The 26,330-nt window shown below is 38.6% G+C and overlaps 1 protein-coding gene across 1 annotated transcript in view; it reads right to left on the reverse strand.

Moving 5' to 3' along the window:
• Nucleotides 1-7,101: 7,101 nt before the first annotated feature.
• Nucleotides 7,102-26,330, reverse strand: part of LOC117305441 (DNA damage-regulated autophagy modulator protein 1-like) — a 37,741-nt gene continuing 18,512 nt past the window's right edge. Inside the window, exons 5-7 of the mRNA XM_033790310.1 lie at nt 22,480-22,657; nt 12,643-12,692; nt 7,102-7,858 (exon numbers count right to left, since the gene is read on the reverse strand). Of these exons, the coding sequence (XP_033646201.1) occupies nt 7,535-7,858; nt 12,643-12,692; nt 22,480-22,657 (552 nt within the window). The 3' untranslated portion in view covers nt 7,102-7,534. The remainder of the gene's footprint in view (nt 7,859-12,642; nt 12,693-22,479; nt 22,658-26,330) is intronic.

Below are 26,330 nucleotides of genomic sequence, written 5' to 3' on the forward strand. Positions count from 1 at the left end.
GCTTTGCACTTCCAAAGTTCCTAAGGCATTCTACGTATGATTTTGAACATACATGTCCTATATCAGCGTCTGTTTTAAAACTTCAGCCCACCAGTAAACACAAGTGTCATGACCGGGATTCAAACCCCCACTCTGTTGCTGACACCAGGACCCAATTTCATAAAGCCTATAAGCACGAAAATTTGCCTAGCATAAAATCTCTTCCTTGATCAAAACAAGATTACCAATCAAATTTTAATTTGTTGCATATTGCTTGTTACTAGTATTCAGCTGTTGTTTGTTTCTCCTAAAATCACTTGGAAATTTGGTTGGTATGCCTGTTTTTATCAAAGAAGAAATTTCATGCTAAGCAAATTTTTGTGCTTACAGGCTTTATGAAATTGGGCCCAGAGCTTGGGTCTGGTGAACTAGACCGCTCCGGACACACCACTATAAACTAGGTCCCTTCCTGCAGGGTTAAGACTAAAGAATCAACATCAAGAACTAAAAATCACACTTTTCTTTGTTGTTGCTAATTATTAGTACTGGTTTATTTCTGCTAAACAGATATTTTGTCTTTCACACTTCTCAGACAACATAAACAGCTACATTTTTAATTAAAGTACACTGACAAATGAACAGAACAATTTAAATAAAAATAAGTTAACATCTTAAGTTGTGATTCACCAATTCATCCAATTCAACTGACGTGTCTCAATAAATTTTGCTTGTGCCATTTTGGTAGTCATCACTTTGCAGTGAGGATTTTAAGCGAAACAGATGCTGTTAAAGGCACTGGACACTTTTTGGTAATTACTCAAAGTAATTGTTAGCATAAAAATGTACTTGGTAACGAGCAGTGGAGAGCTGTTGATAGTATAAAACAATGTGAGAAACAGCTCCCTCTAAAGTAACATAGTTTTTGAGATTTGTCACTCAAATAATAAAAGACTTCAGGCCTGAAGCCTTTATTAGGCATCTGAAAGCACACAAATTTGTGCAACAAGAGTGTTTTTTCTTTCATTATTCTCTTGCAACTTCAATGACCAATTGAGTCAAAATTTTCACAGATTAGTTTTGTATGCATACGTTGAGATACCCCAATTGAGAAGACTGGTCTTTGACAATTACCAAAGGTGTCCAGTGCCCTTTTAGAACCAAATATTATGCCTAAAAACCACCTTTGAGATTTCAAAGCTTTTTTTTGTAAAAGAAAAGCACACTGGATTGCAAACTGTAACTTGCAAGTGATACATGTTGCTACAATATTAATGTTTGAACATTATAAACATTTTTGAACATTTACAAAAAGCCGTTTCAATCATTAGGACATTAAATTGTTAAAATCACAAATGAATTCTTGAAAATTCTTTATTTAAAAACTTAAAAAAGAAAAACTAAAAACATTCAGCCAACATAAATACTTTCATAAAAAGCTCTAACCTATTTCCTCCAGGTTTTACTACACTGGAAGTTACTCCTTGCTTTACTAAATAAATAATTTCTCTCCACTTGGTTATTTTCTCAAGTGGATCTCTTAGACTTCTGAAATATATGTACAAATTTTCAACTCATCTGTCTAGTTCTTGTTTATAGGATAAGTTATTTAATGAGGGACAATCCTCATTACCTGCGGCTGTACATGGAACTATGAACTCTCACCCAGTTAAAGGAACACATTGACTTGGATCAGTCGAGTTTGTCTTTGAAAAGCGTTTGTTATAAAATGCATATGGTAAGAAAGATGTTTTAAAAGTAGAATAGGGGCCTACAATGATCCACACCTCGAAATTGCGTGGTTTTCTTTTTACTTTGCGAACTAACATGGTCAGGCATTTATGGGAGTCAAATATTTGACTCCCATAAATGGCCAACCGTGTTTGTGGAAGAGGTAAAAGGAAAACCAGATGATTTTTTTTTGCTTTGCCAAGAAATGTGCTAAGCAGTACTTTGTGCTTAGCTTTGTGACCGCTGGTTCCCATTATGGCTCTGCTCACTGGCAAAATCTGCGCCTGTGATCACTTTTCATTGCTTACAGGGCAAGTGCTGGATTTCTGCGCTAGCTGTCTAAGCGAAGAATACTTAGTAACGTGGAGTATGCACGCGCACAAGCAAAAAGCCCCTGCTAACATGTGAAATACGCTTGATGTAAGCGCCAAAGCTTCTGCTTTTGTTTTGCTTTGCTTATGTTAAGCAGAGCCATGAAACTGGGCCCTCTGATCATAATGAGAAGAGAGGGCTTCCAAGGGGAAGTTTGGTTGCAAACTAGGCCAAATCTTGTGGCCTTTTTAGGTGGGGGTAGGATGAGGGAGAGTATAGAATAAAATTTACATAAATTATAAATAGGCTATACATATTATTATTGGTAATGGTAAAAATTGTTGCTTCATGCAACTGTTTCAAAATACACCTTGGTATTCTGAAAGTACAGCTTTAAATGGGGCCCAATTCCCACGGTGACATTATTCTGTTTTTAAAACTTGGGGCCTTTTCAAAACCACAACTTCAGCTTCAGATTCGGCTCAGGCTAGCTTGGCCCCGCGGTTGTTCTGAAAATTGCGCGTGTTTTGCTTACTCGCTAAGGGCTTTAGACGAGAGGACATAGCCTGAAGCCCAATCCAAAGCCGAAGTATCATAAAGAGCCGAAATTTCATGCCACTGCAATTATAGCGCCCTCTCGAGTTGAAAAATTTCATACTTTTTTTCTGAAGTCAAAATCTTCTCACACTCACATTTTCTTTGTTTCCTTAACAACTATTTACCTTATACACATTATACTCTTTCTAAAAAATTTAAAAACAAAACAGTGCCCTCTACAGTTTCAAGGAGAGGCGAATTTCTCCAAACGAGGTCAACTAATAAACAATCACATTCACAACTCCGCACAGCACTGTTAACACACAAACAAAGTTTTTGCTGCCATGCAAAGCATGACAAACCTAGAAAATCTTGGTCAAGAAGCGGGCACTGCCAGAAACTAAAAATTAAGTTGACCTTTTCCCATGAAAAATAGCTTCTCCCGGGACTGTAGAGCGCACTGTTTTGTAAATAGTGTCCGCATACTTAAATCCATCTCAATATAATAACAAATAGGCCGTGCAAGTCTTGCATATTAATATTCAAACATTTTTTTAGACCTGCACTCACTCACTCACTCGGTCACCCGCAGGCCATTTCCAAAGACCTTGGCCCAATTTCATAGAGCTGCTAAGCAAAAAAATTTGCTTAGCATGAAATTTTTGCCTTGATAAAAACAGGGTTATCAACCAAAATTTCCATGTGATTTTCAGGACAAGCAAAACAAAGCTGAATAACAGTAACAAGCAATATGCAACAAATGGAAATTTGGTTGGTAATTCTGTTCTATGAAATCGGGCCCAGTACGCACAAGAAGTAACTAAAGAACAAAACAGCTTTGCTTTCTAAGCATGGTTACCAGCCAAAATACCATGTCATGTGTATCATTCGTGACTGGTATCCTCCTAAAATATACAAATTTGTTTAACGTTTCCTGATTAAGCACAACAAGAAACTTTACACAAAACAATTTTGCTTACCAGCCAAATTACAATGTCACAAGTGACATTTCTGCTGGTATCCTGCTTATTTTTCTCTGAGCAGAAAAAGTTAAGGGAAACTCTGATTGGTCCAAACACTCAAAATCTAAGTGCCAAACTTGTACAGTCTACAGTAAAAATGTAGTGTTGTTGGTGAAAATCGGTTACGGGTAACTTTGGTTTTAAGGCATGATGCAAGATTGGTTACAGCAAAGTTAAAATGTTACCCTGTACTTTATGCATTAAGGAAGATTACGACTTGAATAAATGTACTCTTCCAAAAACTAATGATGTACCTTCCTTTTCGAACCAATAAACCTAAGAGAATAATTACAGAATTCAAAACACGTCTACAATTACATTGTATCAACACAAATCATCTCCCACTGCAAGTCTACACTTTCTTACTATAAATAAGTTTCATTTGAGAAAATAGATTTATTAAATACAAATATAGAGATACTATTGTTTTGTATACAAGTATTTACAAAGATGCAGAACTCTCTTGATTAAAAAGGCACAAAACTTCTGTATTGTATAATACCCTGATTATAGCTTTAAATAGCACTTTAGTATTAATATTAGTATTTTTTATTAAAATTAATGACAGCAAAAATGTATTATGTCTCAATTACAAAGCCGTTATCTAGAAAGTGCGTTTCACGAAAGCTCCCAAATAATCCTCAAAAGCACCCACTTGACCTCAAAGGTACCCAATTGGTCCCATAAAGGCACACAAACGATCACCCAAAACACCCAATTAAAGGCACTCACACCCAATCGATCAGCGGGATCCCCCCAAAACACCCACTTGACCCCCAAAAGCACCAAAATTTATCCCAAAAGTAAACAAAATTAATGATCCCCCAGGGCACCTAATTGAAGGCACACAATTGATCGAGGGACCCCCAAGAAGCACCCACTTGACACCCACCAAGCACCCACTTGACCCCAAAGGCACCCAATTGATCCCTAAGCACACAAACGCTCCCCTAAAGCACCTAATTGATCCCCCAAATTACCCAACTGGTCCAAAGGCACCAATTTGTTCCATAAGGAACTTAGATGATCTCAAAAAGCACATAATTAAAGCCACACAATTAATCCCCACCAAAACACCCAACTGACCCCCAAAGGCACCCAAGTTATCCTTTAATGACATAAGATGATCCTCTAAAGCACCCAATTAATCCCAAAATCCCCAAACTGAACTACTAAGCTTGTAAGAAGCCACAAAGCCCAACTCCAGTGTCAGAGTGCGGGTTCGAATCCTGAATTGACCACCGGTCATCCATCGCATTCCTTCATGCTGGGTTGGAAGCCATACAGCCCAACTCAAGTGTCAGAATGCAGGTTCGAATCCCAACCGGTCCATTGGTCATCCATTGCATTCCTTCATGCTGGGTTGGAAGCCATACAGCCTAACTCAAGTACCAGAATGCGGGTTCGAATCCCAACTTGACCATCGCTCATCCATTGCATTCCTTCATGCTGGGTTAGAAGCCATACAGCCTAACTCAAGTACCAGAATGCGGGTTCGAATCCCAACTTGACCATCGGTCATCCATTGCATTCCTTCATGCTGGGTTAAAAGCCACAAAGCCTAAAACTCAAGTACCAGAATCAGGGTTCGAATCCCAACCGGACAGTCAAATAAACTTTCAACCATGATGGTTATTTTGAGCGGTAAAAGTCTTACAGTACTGATGCACAACATATTAGATGAAGATGAAGAAGGATCAAAGTATAGACAAGATAAACTGTTACAGAGCTTTGAGCTAAGTTTTCCTTGGCGGATGACCTTCCCTCCCCTTTGTTTCAACTTTACAACTGCTGTTCAGGAAGATTCACAATGATTGAGGGTACGATGCAAGTGTGCCATAGGAACTTTGTTTCCTAATAAACCATAAGGGAAAAAGCTGACTGGGTAAACTTGAAATAAATTTGGGTTGAACATGAGAAATTTAATAGAGCGAGAGTTGATTCTGAATGGCACCCCTGAAGAAAGATATTGAGAAAATAGAAGGTCTGCCAACATAAGGGCTTGACAGCTCAGTTGGTAGAGCGCTGGCCCATTAATCTGGAGGGTTGCGAGATAACTATGGAAGAAAAAAACACCCATGTTACATGAAGTTGTGTGCTTTCAGATGCTTGATTTTGAGACCTCAAATTCTAAATCGGAACTCGAAATCAAATTCGTGGAAAATTACTTCTTTCTCGAAAACTACATCACTTCAGAGGGAGCCATTTCTCACAATGTTTTTATACTACCAACCTCTCCCCATTACTTGTTACCAATTAAGGTTTTATGCTTATAATTATTTTGAGTAATTACCAATAGTGTCCACTGCCTTTAAGCAGCTCTATGAAATTGGGCCCAATTTTTAAAACATTTCAATTTGTAACAAATTGTCTCAAAACACAGAACTTGGCTGTGGTACAGTTTGTGGCTTTGTAAGACAGTAACAATGCAAGCAAAGGTCAGTAGCCATAATGGGGACTTTAATGCTATGGCGCACGCTTAAAATTTACAAAATGAGAGAGTTTTTTCCCCTAAGTTGTCAAGAGCATAGCGGATCCTGGCCTTCTTGATCCAGGACCCAAGTTTATATAGCTGCTTATGCAGACGATTGCGCTTACAAATACATGCTTAGCAAATTAGCTGTATATCAGTCAAATTGCATGTGAAATGGTATTTTGACTGGTAACCTTGTTCTGGTAAGCGTAATTTTGTTGTGCTTAGCTACTATTGTACTTAAGCAGCTCTATGAATCTGGGCCCTTTGGTTGACTTCACAAAGAGTTAAGACTCTTATCTTATCTTAAGTTAAGATGAAGTTCTTTGCATTGCTGTTTCAAATTTTCAAAGCACAATGAAAGGAAGCAATGAAAATGTGTCTCTTTCAGAAAAGAAACGGTTTGTGAAAATGAGTCAACGATTTGATCGGTATTCCCCGATGATAGTCATTAAGAAATTTAAGATACTTCCTACAGATCTGACACGTGTCAATGTGTCAGAGAACGATGTGGCTCCTTATCTTTCAGCAACTCTCACCGTCTACAAAGTTTGTTCCTGAAACTACTTTACCTTTCAACAAAGTTTGTTCCTGAAACTTCTTTACCTTTCAACAAAGTTTGTTCCTGAAACTAGTTCTAAAACCATTTCCTTTACCATAGCAGAGTTTTCCAGGTCTAATGTGCTCAACTTCATAGAGATGTACAAAAAGATGCTAAGCACAACAAAATTTACAAGGTTGTGGATTTGAATCCTACCAAGCTAACTGCTGATGACCAGATTAAGTATTGTTGTCTAGTTACTGAATCACAATTTATTGATTTGTGCAATTCATAACCCTAGATGTAAAACTAATATTTGTATGAGAGAGATTGGTTGTTGCCAGCTTGGTGTTTATATCCCTGTTTGCTGAGTTCCCTTGGCGGGAAGATCATCTAGACAAAAAAAAAAAACAAACAAACAAACAAACAAACAAACAAGTTGGTAGATTTGGCACCCGTAGGCATATCCCCCCCCCCCCCCCCAACTCAGCTAAGCCACTAATGAGGTTTCATTTCTCTTATGGGCATAAAGCGGTCAGACTTCATCACGAATGAAATACTGGCTGAGCTGATCGGTAGATGGTGGTGTCTCACGAGTGACGAGGTGTAAGAGCGGAAGGCGAAGTGGTGCGCTCATCCCAGGTGCAGGTATAGATGGTCTGCCTACAGGTACAATTCGCGGCAGAGGCCGCCCCAAGCTGCGCTGGATAGACAATGTGACAAAGTGGAGTGGTAGAACCGTAGGAGAGCTGAGAAGAGCAGAGGCTGAAAGAGAACAGGCGATGGCAGCGACTGAGGCGACCATTTGGTGCAAGTCTTTGCCGAATGTTGATGATGCACAGAGATTTCCTTTTGTGTTAAAAATGGTTTTAAAAATACCTATTTATATTTGATACGTTTGGGCGGAAGATCAGGCCACCAGCTGCAAGATGATTGTGACCTCTACACAGGACATGCGTTGCCCTCCGCCGAGCACGTCTCGCTCACTGACAAGGTGTGGACCCTCCCGTCCTGATGCAAACACGGGAACCTCAGCTCGTTGTTATCCTCGTCCCCGAGCATCTGCTTGACAACGTCACTCCCGGTCGTCACTTGGCTCTCGTCTGCCGGCAACGCCATGAACTCCCAGGATTCTCCAGTCCAGTGTCGGAGGATGGTGGCCATCTGGATGTGCCGGAACTCGTAGACGAAGGTCAGGGTGTAAAGGTTAAAGTTGATGACGAGCAGCCACTCGAAGAGGGCGCTGATTTGACGGAACTGCAGTTGCTAATGAAAGGAGAAGAGAAAAGGAGAATAATTATACAAGAAATATATTTTGGTAAAAAAAACAATTTATGAGAAGATGGAAATTTGCATCAAGGATAAAGAATATTGATTTTGGTTTTACCCATATACACTGATGTGTGTTAGCACTGTATACTCAGTACTTTCGCTGGCTCTGTGAACAAAAATCACAGGCATATTACTCAGGTGGGATTTGAACCCACAACCTTTGCAACTTATGAGATATAAGTATAAAAACTTGCTAAGCACATAAAAATATTGCTTAACAGAAACTGATTACCAGCCAAATTTCTATTAGGTTTTCATTGTTGCAACTGGTGCCCCAGTAATCTTTTGCTTACCAAACAAATTTGCTAAGCAGTATTTGCTAAGCAGTGTTTGCTGCTTAACAGCTTTATGAAATTTGGCCCAATAACCCAGAGTCAAAAATAAAAAAATCTTAAAGCTACCTTATCTATTTTCATTGGATTCACAGCATCTTGCCTTTCTGATGCACAAATCTAAGAGAATCAAAAATGTGTCTCTCTAAAGGCAGTGGACACTGCTGGTAATTACTCCAAATAATTTTTAGCATAAAACCTTTCTTGGTGACAAGTAATGGGGAGAGGTTGATGGTATAAAACAATGTGGGAAATGGCTCCCTCAGAAGGGCCATAGTTTTTGAGAAAGAAGTAATTTTCCACGAATTTGATTTTGAGACCTCAGATTTAGAACTAGAGGTCTCGAAATCAACCATCTAAACGCACACAACTTCGTGTGACAAGGGTGTTTTTTTCTTTCATTATTATCTCGCAACTTCGATGACCGATTGAGCTCAAATTTTCACAGGTTAGTTATTTTATGCATATGTTGAAATACACCAACTGTGAAGACAATTACCAATAGTGTCCACTGCCTTTAAGAAATATGGACAGCTTCAATTGATCATGCTACAAATAACTTCTATACTACTATTTCAGCTACAGTTTGGTAAAATTCATTAAAATGCATTCAAAGACATACATTTTTCTCACTTTGATCAAACTCGGTGTTTTAAGCTAATATATCACATTCAACTTCATTTTCGTGCATTAATTATTTTGTTTTAGTCATTCATAATTATAACATGCACAATTATAACCAAGGATCACATTAGAAAGCCAAGAACTTTAGCTTGGGCTTTGGTTGGGCAGTCAAGACTACACTTTCACTCTTGAATTCGACAGACACACATTGTCTCTTTTTGATCAAACTACAACTTTTAAAAGAGAAGGTACACGTTTGGTTATTACTCAAAACAAATCTTAAGTTAAAAAATGACTTGTTAACGAGCATCGGAGAGCTGTTGATAGTATAAAGCATTGTGAGAAACGGCTCCTTCTGAAGTAACGTCGTTTTTGAGAAAGAGGTATTCTCACTAAAATATTAAAAGACTTCTAGCTAGAAGTCTTTTATTCCGAGAGCACACAAATTCGTCCAACAAGGGTGCTTTAACTTTCATCATTTTCTCGCAACTTTGATGACCAATTGATCCCAAATTTTCACAGGCTTGTTATTTTTTGCTTATGATGGGACCAAGTAAGAACACAGGTCTTTTACAATTACCAAACATGTACAGCGCCTTTAAAACTACTACTTCTTTTAGTTTTGTTTTAATTTTTGGGCACTAATGATTTTGTGAACGTTTCATTTCAAAAGGTGGTCGTGTTTTTGAGATATCGCAGAAAATTTTGAGCTACCAGGAAGAATATCCCTAAAAAGGAAAATTACCACCTGAGAAGTGTTACGGACAGAAACGCTTCTCAAAATTAAACTTTTGAGGCGAAAAACATAAAAATTTGCACATTTCTTGGAATTATTCCCAAATGCTTTTAACAATCCAGATTTTAAGAGTATTTACCAATAACAAATCTAAAAGAAAGTGACATGAGTTGAGAAAGTATTTTCACTACAAGTTTAAAATTTCAATCCTTCACCCACGCTGCTTGCCCTATCCCTAACGACCCCCACACTGTGTACCGCTCCAATAAAACACAAGAAGCTGTTTTGCAGCATTGATGGACATCGCATTTAAAAAGAAGGATATGATTGCTTGGCAAAACCAAACTGGACGAATCCACTGGTCCCCTAGAGTATGGGAGTCAGGGAACCATACTTCCCCAACTGCCGGGATGTCCTCCAGACATTTTAAACAGGACCCCGAGGGCAGCTTAGCTGGATGCTACGAGAACTTTTTTTTAAATTGCAAGAGGCCGACAAATGAGATATACTACCCAGTTTCACACTTGCTACTGATGTTGTTTCTAGGGCCTACGTACTTATTTGTTTGTTTTCTATAATGTATAATGTATTTTTTGTATTGCTACTTCATAGCTTTGGTAATAAACCTCTCACTGCATTTACAGAGGCCCTGCTGTCAAACGCTATACAAACGTCGCGTAATATAAGCCCAGGCCGGAACGCATGGTAGAATTACACTAAAAATTCCAAGTCATGGTAAGTGTCCGCGTGGCAGTGAAAAAAAATCTAATGGGAAAATGGCTTTTAGCACAGTACTAAATGTAAAAGAGTGAAAAACGCCACTCTTTACGTTTTCGAGTTGTACCTCAAATGGCTCTTTAAAAAGAGTGGTGGTTATTTTACTCTAAGGGGTTTCACTCCAGGACAGAGTGAAAAATCACCCAAAGCGATGCAAGCTTCAATCTCAAAGAGTGGAAGACCACTCGAAGAAGAGTTTTCCCTCATATGGCTCTTCAAAGAGTGCTTTTTCACTCTTTTGCATTTAGAGAGTATCTTGCACATAGTTGCCAGTTAAAGGGGAAAGGGGGGATGTCCAACTTCAGTGTTTTCCTCAATCCAGTTTAGAGAGAATTATACCTGGAAGTGGATTGTTTGGAATAAGCTGCTCCACTTGGTACCATATTTATTCTGCTGTTAACGGACTTGTTTGTAACATTAGTGTGGAAATAAAATTCATGTCCTACAAATTGGGACTTGATTTTTCAGAGGAGTATGGAAATAAAATAAATGTGTTACATATTGAAAGGCGCAGGCAATTACTGTAAGGGGAGTTAGGGTAAATTCCAGTACCTTTGCCCCTTGCTTATTTTATGTCACTGGCCGCTTCAGTTCAGGGGCCATTCAAAATTATTACCCACCACCCCAATTTTCAATTTTCAAAGTATCTTTTTCTGCGTTTCTGTGAAGGTTTTATTTTAGGGGGGATTTTGTTTTTAAAATATTTTCTATGACAATCTAATTTTGATTTTCAACTAATGTCCTTGACCATCCACCCAAATCTTTTTGAACAAGTGAGAAAAAAAAACTTTGCAAATGACTGCTTCAGCAAAGAAATAGTGTTTAAAAAAATTAATTTGCTAAACCAAAATTAACTACCCAAAAGAAATCAACTATGTACAGTACAAAGGTAGATTTAAATGGTTACCAATTTCTGCTAAATATTTGTCTGTGCTACACAATTTATTATGCTAAACAGATGCGACATCGGGACCCAGACCTTCAGGCAATACCAGCTTCCAGTGTTTTTGATTGGAACATTTGTATGGAAGCAGTCTGATACCCAGACAAGACTAAAAGGAAGGACATTTCTGTTAATAAGTCCAATGCCAGAATACAAAATTAGCCGATTGACTAAATACGTTAACCCAAATACACTTAGTCAGAAAGCCTCCTGAAAACAGGGGTACCTTCTAAAGCTATATTAATAGAGAATAAATTAGCTTAAAGCTTTGGAAAGTCATTAAAGGGACTGAAAAAAAAAATCTGTAACGGTGCTGTACCTGGCAGCTAAAGTTTTGCAAACTTTCCCTTTTTTACAAAATGGCACAATTTACAAAACTTCGCCATTGTGAAATTTACTGCACTTTAAAGCACCGTAAATTGTACGTTTTTTTTAAGTTTTTTTTTTACAGTGTTTGGTAATCACTCTTGAAGCCGCTACAACAGCTTTTGATAGTAAAAATCCTTTTGAGAAATGTTTTGCTTCGAAGTACTGCAACTATGCCAAAAGATATCACCTTTTGTCCCCAAAGCAAAAATTTCAAATGGAGAGTAATGCTTCTCAGATTGCGTATTCCAATGCGGATTTATCTTCCTGCATTGACACTAAGCAGTAATGTGGTTACGTAAAACAACCAAAATAGTTTCTATGCCCCAAAATTTGAAAAAAAATTCCCTTCAAATACGTGCAGTTAAGCCAAAATAATTATATCGCTTTTTGTCCCCAAAACAAACAAAAAATTGTTTGAGAGTAAAGCCTGGTTCATACTTCCTGCGAATGCGAAGCGAATCTTGACGTCACAAATTCGCAACGAACAATTCGCAGCAGTTGAACTCTGCTCTACTCCCTTGCGAATAATCGCTGCGAAAGGAGGGTGTGACGTCAAATTCACGTCAAATTCGCTTTGCATTCGCATTCGCAGGAAGTATGAACCGGGCTTTACGCTTCTCAGATTGTGTATTCCAACTGCGGATTAATCTTCCTGCGTTGACACTTATGTGGTTTTGTATAAAAAGACTTTTAAAAAGAAAATTTGAATCTGAGACAGTTTCCGATTATTCTTCCTGCATGGAAATATTTACTTTTGGCGATATCTCAAAAAAACAGGATCACCTTTTGAAATGAAATAATATTCACATTTTAGCTCATCAGTTTTATTGTTTACATCATCTTGACATTTTTATAGGATTAAAGCAATCAAACCCGTCCAAAAACCAAAGGTATACTTCACCTTTAACCAAATCAAACTAAAGACATAGCAACTTACCGGATTACATTCGTTGGCGTGCCATCGTAGAATGGTCCCAAATAGAATGACTGGCAGAAAAAAAATTGCATGTTAAGGAAATTGCAACATATATCGGCCATGAGGCCCGTTGGAGAGAATGAGTAAGTGTGTTTCGGGGTTAGCAGGAAGACAATTCTGCTGGTTCTTAAATTCATTTGCGGTACCTGTGTTTCTAAATTACAGGGATCGAATTAACTGGCCTCCCTCGACCACCATGCTGGCCAAGTTAAAGGGAAGGTATAACATTTGGTAATTGTCAAAGACCAGTCTTCTCACTTGGTGAAACCCAACATTTTATAAGCATAAAATAACAAGCCTGTGAAAATTTGAGCTAAATTGGTTGTCGAGGTTGCGAGAAAATGATGAGAGAAAAAAACACCCTTGTTGGACAAATTTGTGTGCTTTCGGATAGGAATAAAAAGCTAGAAGTCTTTTATTATTTTAGTGAGAAATTACCTCTTTCTCGAAATTTATGCTACTTCAGAGGGAACCGTTTCTCACAATGTTTTATACTATCAACAGCTTTCCAATGCTTGTTACCAAGTCAGTTTGTAAGTTAATATTTGTTTGAGTAATTACCAAATGTGTACCTTCCCTTTAAGTCATGGAGTTAAAGGGTGTGCACAAATTATTGTTCAGATAACAGGCCTGGGGGTGGATTTTACAAAGAGGTAAGTCATCTTATCACGAGTTAGGACGAGTTACTTGCCCTAACTTAGAACTAGTCCTAACTAGGACTAGTCCTAAGTAAGGACTAGTCCGAACTCTTTGTGAAATCGTCCCCTGGAATTTTATCTTTGAAAGGGTGAAGCTATTTGTATTTTGCAAAGGGCACTTCCATTGGAAAATCTTAAAGTCAATGGGAAACTTTTGAAGGGACACCAAGGCCAAGACCAGGGGCAACAGAGGCCATGGGCCATGGCCTACACTACAGGTAATTCCAGGCCCGAGATTGAAAATATAAATGTGCACAGATTTGCAAGCAACTTTTTAATAACCAAAAAATTGAAATATTTATAGAGTTATTAAAGTGCCTTTGTAAGGACCTAAAGGCCTTCGTAGATAGAAATAAAGAACACAAGTTAAGTTAAACATATAAGCCAAAATACAAGTAACAAGAAACAATAACCAAAAACACAAGTTACGTAAAAGTATCAAAAAAATCAATATGAATGATAATTAACGATTTTTATAAAGCCAATAACACAAAACATGTTCCTATGCACTCTAGAGAAAAACACAACAGAATACAAAAAAAAATAGATCCAATGTAAACAATACAAAATATCATTTAAGGTCGTGATCATTACTATGACCATTTTTTTTTTATAGAAGTACGTCAGATATTGCAGTCAATTTCCAGCATTTTGGCACAAGCCATTTGCAGACCAGGGCAAAATTTCATGGCTCTGCTTACCGTAAGCACAGAATCGGCGCTAACGGAAGCAGGGAATTCTGTGCTTACGGCAAGCGTATGTCACAGATTAGCGGCGAATTTTGGCTTCTGCGCGTGCCTACTCCGCGTTATTAGGCATTCTACGCTTACAAGGCTAGCACAGAAATTCGACGCTTGCAAGTATAAGCGGGGAATCGTGATCATAAGCCCAGAATTCGGCGGTAAGCAGTGCCATGAAATTGGGCCCCGGTCTCTAACTGGTTAAGCTCTACAATTTCCTCTAAAACCAAAATATTATTCTCAATCATTTTGACAGATCATAATAATCATTAAAGGGTTAAGTGACATGCCAGGGTGTTTTTTCATTCATTATTATCTCGCAACTTCGACGACCAATTGAGTTCAAATTTTCACAGGTTTGTTATTTTATGCATATGTTGAGATACACCAAGTGAGAAGACTGGTCTTTGACAATTACCAATAGTGCGCAGTGTCTTTAAGCTCTACAGTTTCCTCTCAAACCAAAATATTATTCTCAATCATTTTGAAAGCACATAATATAATTTGTTTCAAATCAATTTATAGTTGAGCACTTCATATGTGTCAAGTCTTCAATCATGGAATAGTCTGGTGACATTCCCTGACATGAGCCATGACTGATGACATCAACATGATGCAATATCGATCAATCCGTCATTGACCTTGGGGAAGTACACGTGGCACCATACCACAATCTTGCTTCAATCCTTTTGGTGCCACAGTGACAGTAGCATATAAGCCATAAACACAAGTCTCAAACAAACGCTTCATGATACACCTTTTTGACGACTCTGTCGTGCTCGTTAAGGATGAAGACAAGTTTAAGCCAATTGCAGGATAGATTGGAAGAAAGTCTGGTACATTTTGGCAGGCCTCATGTTTTTACCACCAATTTTATTCCCAGTTTTTATTTTCTTGTTTGCGTGTTTGTTCTGTCTTTTTACCTTTTTGTGCGTGTGTGTTTGGTTTTTTGTTTGTGTGTTTTTAATGTGTTTGTTTGTCTGGTGGAGTGTCTGTTTGTCTGGTGGAGTGTTTGTTTGTTTGTTTGTTCGTTCGTTCGTTCGTTCGTTCGTTCGTTCGTTCGTTCGTTCGTTCGTTCGTTCGTTCGTTCGTTCGTTCGTTCGTTCGTTCGTTCGTTCGTTCGTTCGTTCGTTCGTTCGTTCGTTCGTTCGTTCGTTCGTTCGTTCGTTCGTTCGTTCGTTCGTTCGTTCGTTCGTTCGTTCGTTCGTTCGTTCGTTCGTTCGTTCGTTCGTTCGCTCGCTCGCTCGCTCGCTCGCTCGCTCGCTCGTTCGTTCGTTCGTTCGTTCGTTCGTTCGTTCGTTCGTTAATTCAGTCTCTGGACTGCGACAAGCAGATGTTTTTACAATAAACCAGTAATAATAATAATAATAAAAAAAAAAAATAACAATGACTTGCTTGATGACAAGATAGCACTTATATTTTAACTCCTCAGATGGGAGACGGTTGCTAAGGCACACAATTCAGTAAGCTTTTGCGTAGTTTCGCCACCAAAACACAATTTTGAATAATTGGTACGGCACACAATGGTACCAGGGTTTGCTCATAATATGATGGCTGCTGTACAAAAGCTTTCCCCAAACCATTTCACACTGTGTCTCTATGAAATTTGAACCAAAGGGGTGCACGTGGACTTACCCACATCATCCACACATTTTTTTTTTACAGTGTTGAAGAATAGGCTTGTCCTTAAGTGCACATCAGAACAAAGGAGTGTCCACAAAGTGACTGCGACACAGAGGATGGGTGGATTTTGTAGTGACAATCAAACTGAGGACTTATAACAAAAGACACTAGGAACATGATTGCTATAACAAAGGAAAACAATGGGGGACCACTTGACCGGACAAAAAGAGTTGAACAAAGGAGAGTGACTAGAGATCATCAAGCTAAATTGGGTGAATGTTTTTTTCTTCTCTATTGTAGTTCTGTCAGCTTAAAAATTAATGTGTTGGTCCCCATTTTTTGGCGAGCCCCAAGGAACATTACCTTGATGAGGCAGACTGAACCTGCCCAAACATCAAGGCCTCCAACGGCCCCCAAACCCTCGTTCATTCCCTCACCATGATTCACCACAGCTCCTCTCTCTCTAGACTCCCCTACCCCCTCCCCCCTCCCCCATCCAAGGCCCCCTTCCTAACCACAGACTTAAGTCCCTGATTCATGTGCAAACCCAAATCCCTTCATAAAACATTAACACGTTGCACGCTGCGTTCGTCAACACATCTGCGCTACATTAACATGCGTGCCATCCTTGGGTTCTCAGTTCAACTTGAGATCCTTCAAAGGATGTCTGCTCCAAATTTTCACGCCTACGCTCATTTTTTGACCTCTCCGGTTTTTCTTGCAATTCATCCAAAATATATACTTGTTTTTGATTTCTCGCGACATGTTTTTCTTTCTTCAAGTAACTCTATACTTGTTTGTATACATTCCAGGATGCAATTTGATCGAGATTTGATTAGTGCCGTTTTCCTGGTAAATTTATGTTCACGAGGGAAACTTGAGCTTTAAAATTTCCTTGGTAAACATAGCAACAGAAAAGTTTGTTAAAGTCATCAATGATACCTAACCATTTTTCTAACTCTAAAAACACTTGTTTAGCCTTTGAGACAGACTCTGCCGAGGTCAAAAGATCCTGTTACGGCCTTTTAGAAAAAAAATTATGGGGTCAAAAGACTTTGCTAGTGCCTTTGAAATTCTGTGGGGTCTTAATAATCTGCTATCGCCTTCGAAAAATACTCCGCTGTGAGACTCTGCTAGGGCCTTTGAGAAAGTCTTTCCTGGGGTCATAAGACTCTGCTAGGGCCCTTACGAAAGATTCTGCTGGGGTCAAAAGACTCTGCTAGTGCCTTTGAGAAAGACTCTGCTGGGGTCAAAAGACTCTGTAAGTGCCTTTGAGAAAGACTCTGCTGGGGTCAAAAGACTCTGTAAGTGCCTTTGAGAAAGACTTTGCTAGGGTCAAAAAACTCTGCAAGTGCCTTTGAGAAAGACTCTGCTGGGGTCAAAAGACTCTTCTATGGCTATTGAGATAGACTCTGCTGGGGTCAAAAGACTCTGCTATGGCCTTTGAGAAAGACTCTGCTGGGGTCAAAAGACTCTTCTATGGATATTGAGATAGACTCTGCTAGGGTCAAAAGACTCTGCTAGTGCCTTTGAGAAAGACTCTGCTGGGGTCAAAAGACTCTGCTATGGCCTTTGAGATAGACTCTGCTGGGGTCAAAAGACTCTGCTAGTGCCTTTGAGAAAGACTTTGCTGGGGTCAAAAGACTCTGCTATGGCCTTTTAGAAAGACTTTTTTTGCTGGGTCAAAAACACTGCTAGGGCCCTTAAGAAAGACTTGCTATGGTTCAAAGACTCTGCTAGGGCCTTTGAGAAAGACTTTGCTGGAGTCGAGAACACTGCTACGACCTTTTTTGAGAGACTTAGCTGGGGTCAATAGACTCTGCTAGGGCCTTGGATGTTTTTGATCCTAACCAATACTGTATTATACCATCAACTTTTGGAAACTTTTCAATAAAATGTTTGAGTGCTTCAAAAGAGTTTAGAAACATTTTTATAATCACAACTGTCCTTGAGTGGTAGGGGCTTGGCATATGCTGCATATTGATGGGTGACGAAGCAACATCAATGAGGCATGGCTAGATTAAATGTTCGGTAGGCACAGTGGCTGCTGTGCTTTTTGGATATTAAAGTCAAGCCCCAAAAAGGTCATGTACCCTTAGTTTGAATGCCTTAAAGGCACCAGACACTATTGGTAATTACTCAAAATAAACAAGATGGCGATAATGCGAGGGAATGTTCAGTTTTAGATATGAATTGGAAACCCACATGGGGGAAAACCTACACAATCAGGGACTGAAAACCCAATCCACATGCAAGGCTCCGGTCTGAGGCTGGATTCGAACCAGGGGTCCGGCAAAGAGATGAAAGGCGGGGAAAGAAAACCCCTGAGGCAACCGGATCCCCAAGTATTTATGTCAGTGATTATGATGGTAGATAAACAACAGAACCCTTCCCATGAAATGTAACTTGCACATCACGCTATTTGTGCGCGGCTAATGGCTGCGTGACGCCGACGCGATTGTGCGTCTCTTTGGCTTTTTTCCAGTCAATATGCTCTGTATGCATGCATGGAAAGAGGTCCACACACTGAAGGGACTTTGAACACAATGTGGACTTATACACACGTCCACACTGTGTTTTGAAGAATATTTGTTTAGAAATATGCAATTTCATGATTGTGGTCATAAACATGGTTGAAATAGGACGTCAAACAATTGGGAAAACATTGCCCCTTCACTTCAGGTGAGTATAACACACCCTTGAGCTATGTGGTATTTGGTGTTTACCTAAATGACGTTACAAGGATGTGTCACTAACACACTGAGCCGACAAAGTAGTGGACAGACAAATCTTTTCACAAAAACAACATCAAGATTTGATGAATGATAGTTTTCGACTGTTCAAATGTTGTATGACAAAGAAACTGAATGTTGCCTTCGTATTACCATTTTTTGCATAAAAAAACACCTGGACATCTTTTTAAATATTGTCACTGGTATTATCACTTGGTGTATCCCAACCTATGAATAAAGTTACAAACCTGTGAAAATTTGCACTCAATTGGTCATTGAGGCTGCAAGAGAACAAATGAAAGGAAAAACACCCTTGTTGCACAAATTTGTGTGCTTTCAGATGCATAATAAAAGGCTTCATAGGCCTGAAGTCTTTTAATATTTGAGTGAGAAATCACCTCTTTCTCAAACCTATCTTACTTCAGAGGGAGCCATTTCTCACTATGTTTTATACTATCAAGAACTCTCCATTGCTCATTACCGAGTTGTTGTTCTGCTAAAAATTATTTGGAGTTATTACCAATAGTGTCCAGTGCCTTTAACAAAACAACTTGTTAAGGTGCTTTTTATACTTTCAACCAACTCTGTAACTTATTAGAACTTGCGACAAAACCTTGGGGGCAAAATTCTTCTATTTTAGCCGTTTTTATCTGCAGGCTCGACTGCGTGTATTCGTTATTTCCCAGTTCCGTCTGAAATATCTCTTGTGTCCATGCCGGCTTGCTTCAAGCTTGTCTGATCTTTTTGGCGAGAAAGAAACAATAACCACGTATACTCAAGCTTTTAAAGGGTTTTGAAACCTTTTGTAGTTTTTGGCCGTGCCATGAATCTCTATACTCACTATGAATGAAGATAAAAGTTTCAGCTTCATAAGTCGTCAAGTTTTTGAGGGGAAAAAAAAATGAAAATCACAGAGCATTCTTTTTAAGATAGTCAGGTCTAACCATTGAATGTGCTTAAATCATTTTTGTTTCAAAGTCTCTTAAAGACACCGGACACCTTTGGTAATTGTCAAAGACCAGTCTTCTCACTTGGTGTATCTCAACATATACATAAAATAACCAACCTGTGAAAATTTGAGCTCAATCGGTCGTTGAAGTTGCAAGATAATAATGAAAGAAAAAACACCCTTGTCACACGGAGTTGTGTGCTTTCGAGACCTCAAATTCTAAACTCGAGGTCTCGAAATCAAATTCGTGGAAAATTACTTCTTTCTCGAAAACTACGTCACTTCAGAGGGAGCTGTTTCTCACAATGTTTAATACCATCAACCTCTCCCCATTACTCGTCCACAAGAAAGGTTTTATGCTAATAATTATTTTGAGTAATTACCAATAGTGTCCACTGCCTTTAAATCCGATGTCTGTGCTAATATAATTTTTGTGAAATTGTTTTTACTAATTTCTCTAAAACTACAGCACCTCTACAATTAATATTTTAAGGGAAGCTTTCTATCATCATTATCTTTAAACCGTGTAAGTTAAATGTAAAGATGTAGAGGTTTGTGTTTAGACTTTGAAGAAACGCTTGAGTATTACACGTTAGTCTGTATTTCCTCTGCATCAATTCCCACCCCCAGTTACTGCACACCACGTAATCCCCCGATCTATAGTAAGTCTTTAATCTCTGTTGGAGTATAGCGATAATAACAATCGATAGGTCTGTCATTTCTTTCCATCATCATGGTAGCTACAATTATTAAGTTTTCTCCAATCAATTCACACCCCTAGTAACTGCACACCACGTAATCCCCCAATCTATAGTAGTTTAATCTCTGTTGGAGTATATCGATAATAACAATCGATAAGTCTGTCATTTCTTTCCATCATCATGGTAGCTACAATTATTCAGTTTTTTCCAAACAATTCACACCCCTAGTAACTGCACACCACGTAATCCCCCAATCTATAGTAGTTTAATCTCTGTTGGAGTATATCAATAATAACAATCGATAAGTCTGTCATTTCTCTCCAATTATAAAGTTTTTTCCAGTGGACCCAACTTCACTTCCCTCAGACAGCCCCCCACGTCTTCCCTTCTATTTTCTAGGGACCTGTTTTTTCTCTTTCTTGGCAACGAAAAACCCCCATTTTAGGTTTCATAAAGGGACCATGCAAAAATTCCTACAGAAATAGGACCAAACCCTCCCCCAAAGAAGTACTTTTTCTGTGCAAATTGATGCACATTGTCAACATTTTCAAACATTTTAAGTCAAACAGTCTCCAAACTCTTTGCCTTTCATACTCTTTGTGTGAGGGCAAAAAGGTGAATTAGACAGCCCTCCCAGTCCATATGGTAGCAGGGGTTGATTTCACAAAGCTAATCCAACTTAAAGCCATTGGACACTTTCGGTACAAAAAAAATATTAAAAGTTCACAGATTTACAAATAACTTACAGGGTTTACAGCAGGTAATGGTGAAAGACTTCTCTTGAAATATTATTCCATGAAATGCTTTACTTTTTGAGAAAACATTAAAACGATTTAAATTCTCGATATCGAGAATTACGGATTTATTTTAAACACATACACAGCGAAACGCGCGGAAACAAGGGTGGGTTCTCCCGTTATTTTCTCCTGACTCCGATGACCCTAAATGTTCACAGGTTTGTTATTTTATATAGAAGTTGTGATACACAAAGTGTGGGCCTTGGACAATACTGTTTACCGAAAGTGTCCAATGGCTTTAAGACTAGTGGTAGGAGTTGTTTCAAGCATAAGGCTAGTCCTTCGTCCTAACTTGAGATAAGACTAGACTCAACTCTTTGTGAAATACACCCAAGTGCCTTTAAACCCCCCCCCCCCCAATCGTCCAATATTTTAGATTAGTCACATGTATTGAATGACATGCAGTCGGCATCATAACAGTTCAGTTTGTTTAATCGCTGTCTCCAGTCTTGAACCCACGCAGAGACCCTTTTTTCCAGTCTTCCTGTTTTTGTTTCTCAATCCTCGCTAATTCAGTCGTGTTTTTTTTATCATAGCTCAGTTTAAGGCCGTGATGACTGAAAAAATGAGTTCTTATCAAAGATGAGGTAGTCTGTAATACACAAAAATTGTTTACAGTCGTCAGCTCAGTTTCACAAACCATAAGATTCATCTTTAAAGGCACTGGACACTATTGGTAATTGTTCTAAATAATTATTAGCATAAAAATTTACTTGGGAATGAGCAAAGAAGCGCTGTTGATAGACTAAAATATTGTGAGAAACAGCTCCCTCTGAAGTAACGTAGTTTTTGAGAAAGAGGTAATTTCACACTCAAATATTAAAACTCTTCAGGCTTGAAGCCTTTTATTAGGCATCTGAAAGAACACAAACTTGTGCAACAAGGGTGTTTTTTCTTTCATTATTTCTTGCAAATTCAATGACCAATTGAGTCGAAACTTTCACAGGGATTTATTTGTTATTTGATGCGTTACGTTGGGATGCACCAAGTGAGAATTTGACAATCACCAAAGTTGTCATGCCTTTAAAGGGAATGTACACTATTGGTTATTGTCAAAGACCAGCGTTCTCACTTAATGTGTCTCAACATATGCATAAAATAACAAACCTGTGAAAATTTGTGAACCCCAATTGGTCATCGGAGTTGGGAGAAAATAATGAAAGAAAAAACTACCTTGTTGGACGAATTTGTGTGCTTTCAGATAGGAATAAAAGACTTCTAGCTAGAAGTCTTTTATTATTAGTGAGAAATGACCTCTTTTTCAGAAACTACGTTACTTCAGAGGGAGCCGTTTCTCACAATGTTTTATACTACCAACAGCTCTCCAATGCTCGTTACCAAGTCAGTTTTGTTTTGTTTTGAGTAATTACCAAACGTGTACCTTCCCTTTCAGGTCACACAAGAATGGTAGAGCTGGCAAAATAATGACTTGTATTTTGGCTTACCTTTTGCTGGTCACTCAAGTTTATCCTGTTTTTACCTTGAGGCCCTCCCATATAAGGCGTTCTATTATTATTGTTGTTAGTTTATTATCATTGTAGATATTTTCAAAGGATACCGAGTGACGTATGGATGACTCCGAGACAAGCTAGTAGTAGTCTGATTGCACATATCCAGGTAGGGCTCGGATTGGGCCTAGTACGGAATGACAACCATGTATGAAGCAGACTGTAGGCCACACCAAACGTAAAACAGAAGAACGCTCCGAGGAGATGGATCAAGAGGTTCTCATCTTCCTATAAAACAAAACAAAATTAAAGTTTAGATTCAATCAGTCATCAGAGTCATAAGGTCATAAAAACACATTCATAAATACCTCAGACAGTTTCTCTATTCCTATTGGTGGAGAGCGCGTCACGTGGGTGTGTATAAACCTTTGTTTATGACCAGTAAACAGTTATGAAACGTGGGCATGACACGCGAGCTTGCACCTGTTCTTATAAGACAGTTTCTTCATTCCTATTGGTCGAGAGCAACGTCGGCTGAAACAGTTGTGCCACATTACGCGATACGAACACAGCATTCCCTTATAAGGAGGTGTTTACCCGAGGGCGACGGAGAGCTTTACCATTTCATAGCTGGAGGGGTGTTGTGTCGAAAGAAATCATTGAACAAATTTAAAAATTTGCATTTATTTGACTTTTTGACCAAAAAGTGTTGACTTTTCTAAACCGAAAAAGTGTTTATGAATGGGAATCAAAGTGTGTTGAGTCGGTTTTCAACCAGTGGTTTAAACCCGATTTCGTCTCGATAAAATTATCACGATCCAGGCCAAACCACTAGTTGAAAACCTCTTCACCACACATTGATTCCCTTATTATTATAAGCACCCCACAACAATTAATCTACTAAAAGACTTGATTGTAAGGATGGTTGGCCTATTGACCCCTTGCACAGGCGTCCAATGCGGCGACTGGTGCCGTGCTCACCATGTTGGTGGTCAAACAAAAATATGCACTTCTCTGAATAACACACGTTGACATTGACCACCAAATTGGCGCATCCAAGATTATTCTGATGATGACGTCAGGTGAGTTTGGTCAATAAGTGGTTTCGTCCCACCTTTCACTTCTGTGGACACTGGCTCGAATCCCACCATGGGCCAGACACTTGCATATTGATTTGGTTTTCAGTCCTTACCTGATTGTCTGGGTTTTGCCAAATTGTGATTTCCTACTCCAACATATAAATCTTACATTTCTTGTCAGGTTTTAAAAAAAAAATCTCTGAAAAAGTCAGGTACGACCCAGCAAATCTGGGATTCGAACCAGGGCCACAGTGGATCGAACAGAGTATTTTAAGCACCAGCAAAAAGAGCAAAGACCAATTTCAAGAAATCTTTTCTGAAAGGTCATTGTCAAGTGAACAACAATTTACTCACAGGCGTTTAGGCCAAGTAAAAAAAGAAACATGTTTAGCGTCCCCGCCCGCTTCCTTTTTACAGGCCGCCTCCTTTTTTATTTTATTTTTTATTTTATTTTTTTATGCACATTTTTTCTTTTCTTTTTTAATTTTTTAAATAGGGTTATTTCAAATGATCTCAGCAAAAACAATCTGAATGTCTTGTCTAAATGCCTCGACTAAATTGTTTCATTTATGTTTTGTGTATTTCAGCGGAGGAAAAAAATGGATATTTGACATTTTAACAAAGAATGGCGGCCATCTTGGAATAAAAAATAAAAAATAAAAAGCCCCTCTTCCTCCTATTTTTGAAAAACCCGGACGTGAAACATGTTTTTGTTTTTTTACTCGGCCTTACTTGAACAGTACAATTATAACAGTGCAATTGTTTATTAATTAAGTGATTCACTAACGATTCCTTGGGCGTAATTACAGCTGGGCGGTTTACACCCTTCGGAACTTTTGAGTCAACGATTGTTCTCCTTGATTGTTTAGTTCCACTTTTACAGAAGACAAGAAGACAGATGAGAACAGGTAGATTGAGACTGATGGGGCTAGGAAGGAAACCACTGCAACCACAATTCAGAATCTTTAACCCTCGGAGCAGCAACTTCAAGGTGAGACTAGGGCTACACTTAAAAGGCACTGGACACCTTTGGTAATTGTCAAAGACCAGTCTTCTCACTCGGTGTATCTCAACATATGCATAAAATAACAAACCTGTATAAATTTGAGCTCAGTCGGTTGTCGAAGTTGCGAGATATTAATGAAAGAAAAAACACCCTTGTCGCACGAAGTTGTGTGCTTTCAGATGCTTGATTTTGAGACCTCAAATTCTAAATCTGAGGTCTCAAAATCAAATTCGTGGAAAATTACCTCTTTCTCGAAATCAACGTCACTTCAGAGGGAGCTGTTTCTCACTATGTTTTATACTAACAACCTCTCCCTATTAATCAAGAAAGGTTTTGTGATAATAATTATTTTGAGTAATTACCAATAAGGGCCACTGCCTTTAAAGGCACTGGACACGTTTGGTTTTTACTTTAAAAAAAACTTACTTAGTACTGAGCAATAGAGAGCTGTTGATAGTAAAAAAAAAATATTAAAAAAAACATTGTGAGAAATGGCTCCCTCTGAAGTAATGTAGTTTTTGAGAAAGAGGTAAGTTCTCACTCAAATATTTAAAGACTTCGTGCCTGCAGCCTTTTTTAAGCATCTGGAAGCACACAATTGTCTTGTAACTTTGATGACCACCTGAGCTCAAATTTTCACAGGTTTGTTATTTTATGCATATGTTGAGATACACCAAGTGAGAATACTGGTCTGTGACAGTTACCAAAGGTGTCAAGTGCCTTTAAAGGCAGTGGACACTATTGGTAATTGTCAAAGACTAGCCTTCACAGTTGGTGTATCTCAACATATGCATAAAATAACAAACCTGTGAAAATTTGAGCTCAATCGGTCATCGAAGTTGCGAGATAATAATGAAAGAAAAATAACCCTTATCACACGAAGTTGTGTGCGTTTAGATGGTTGATTTCAGGACCTCAAGTTCTAAACCTGAGGTCTCGAAATCAAATTCGTGGCAAATTACTTCTTTCTTGAAAACTATGGCACTTCAGAGGGAGCCGTTTCTCACAATGTTTTATAACATCAACCTCTCCCCATTACTCGTCACCAAGAAAGGTTTGATGTTAATAATTATTTTGAGTAATTAGCAATAGTGTCCACTGCCTTTAACTGATTTGTACTCCTCAAAATAACAATGATGTTACATCCTTTTATGGTATAATTCTTGAAAACTATTTAAATGGATTTGAATGAATGTACTCATAACAAAAATTTGTTTTATATTTTATGGCCTTAAATGTAATCGGGGGTGGGGGGGGGTGCTGCATTGTGTAGGCAAACAGGATTCCTGCATGTCACAAATAATGACATCAGCATTGTGGCAAATGCTTAACTGAACATTCCATCCAATTTTTCTTCCTATAAATCGAGGGCAAACACGTCGAGATATGAGGCCCAATAATCAAACCACGTCCTGTTTGTTAACAAACCCGCGGAGCAAAGTTTGCACACAATCCGAACGGCCCCAGGGCAAGACGTGTTGCCCGGGGATAAAAAGTCACTCAACCCTGGGACGGGGCCGTTTCGACTTTTAAAAAACCCTGTCTGAAGCTCTTAAAGGAACTGGTAAGAATTGGTTAACAAAAATCGCTAAGTTCACAGATTTACATAAAACTTACACGTTCTTTTGATGATGATAGTAGAAAACATCCCTTGAAATTTTTTTGTCAAAAATGTAATATTTGATGAGAAATAAATAAACTAATTTCCCATTTGGTGTTATCGCTCAGTGACCGTTTTATTCATTTTTTGTTTTAATCGACGTCATGCAAAATATGTAATCGTTTTTTTTTTTTCACTATTTTCTTGTGACCCAGATGGCCGATCGATCTCAAACTCCTAGTCATAGTCAGTTTGTATATGGTGGATTACATTTAG

The sequence above is a fragment of the Asterias rubens genome, chromosome 22 (genome assembly GCF_902459465.1).
Source record: "Asterias rubens chromosome 22, eAstRub1.3, whole genome shotgun sequence".
In the NCBI taxonomy this organism is placed as follows: domain Eukaryota; kingdom Metazoa; phylum Echinodermata; class Asteroidea; order Forcipulatida; family Asteriidae; genus Asterias; species Asterias rubens.